This window comes from Oncorhynchus masou, chromosome 7 (assembly GCF_036934945.1).
Source record: "Oncorhynchus masou masou isolate Uvic2021 chromosome 7, UVic_Omas_1.1, whole genome shotgun sequence".
NCBI lineage: Eukaryota > Metazoa > Chordata > Actinopteri > Salmoniformes > Salmonidae > Oncorhynchus > Oncorhynchus masou.
The window spans coordinates 17,713,302-17,714,049 of record NC_088218.1 but is presented as its reverse complement, the minus strand read 5'-3'; the positions used below and the strand labels follow the sequence as shown (position 1 = coordinate 17,714,049).

The 748-nt window shown below is 41.8% G+C and overlaps 1 protein-coding gene across 1 annotated transcript in view; it reads right to left on the bottom strand.

Annotated features, from left to right (window-relative positions):
• Nucleotides 1-221: 221 nt before the first annotated feature.
• Nucleotides 222-748, bottom strand: part of LOC135543412 (uncharacterized) — a 27,391-nt gene continuing 26,864 nt past the window's right edge. Inside the window, exon 8 of the mRNA XM_064970648.1 lies at nt 222-612. Coding sequence (XP_064826720.1) covers nt 486-612 — 127 coding nt within the window. The 3' untranslated portion in view covers nt 222-485. The remainder of the gene's footprint in view (nt 613-748) is intronic.

The following is a 748-nucleotide window of genomic DNA, read 5'->3' as shown; positions in this document are numbered from 1 at the left end:
GAGCAAGGAGGCCTACAAACCTGACTCAGTTACACCAGCTCTGTCAGGAGGAATGGGCCAAAATTCAACCAACTTATTGTGGGATGTTTGTTGAAGGCTACCCGAAACTACGTTTAAATGTATTTAGCTAAAGTGTATGTAATCTTCCAACTTCAACTGTATGTATTCTAAGAATACTGAAGCACAACTTTATAAGCTATGAATTTAAAGTACACAGTCAATCCTACTCATTGTAAAGGGGCTTTATTATTATTACTTTAAGTACAGATAAAATCCAATACATTTAAAAATACTATTCATACTTTCATTACATTTGTAACACACTTAAAGATAAAATCAATCAAATCAATCAAAGATAGACTCAGCGATATGAAGCAGAGGCACAAAGTAAACAGCATAGCGGGTCAATGTCTGCAACACCTAAGAGCGTTCAAGTGTGGGGCTAAACTTCTCTGCAGGTTTGGTTCAGGATGAAGTAAATCCATTCACATGCGCAGTAGTCCTGCCTTCTCCAATGCTTTATCTACATTAGGAACTAGCTGTCTCTCGTAGTCCCAGACCCTCTTGTCTTCATGCAGCTCCTTCTTGGTCAGTCCTCCTTGTAGGGGAACTCTGACATGGATGATATGACACATGTTAGGAGGAACCTTCACTGTCTGCCCGAAGTTACGCAGCACAGAGTGGACCGACTGCTCCACTGCCCTGGGGTCAGAGACACAGAAGGGTTGTTCCACGTCTGCTCCACTGC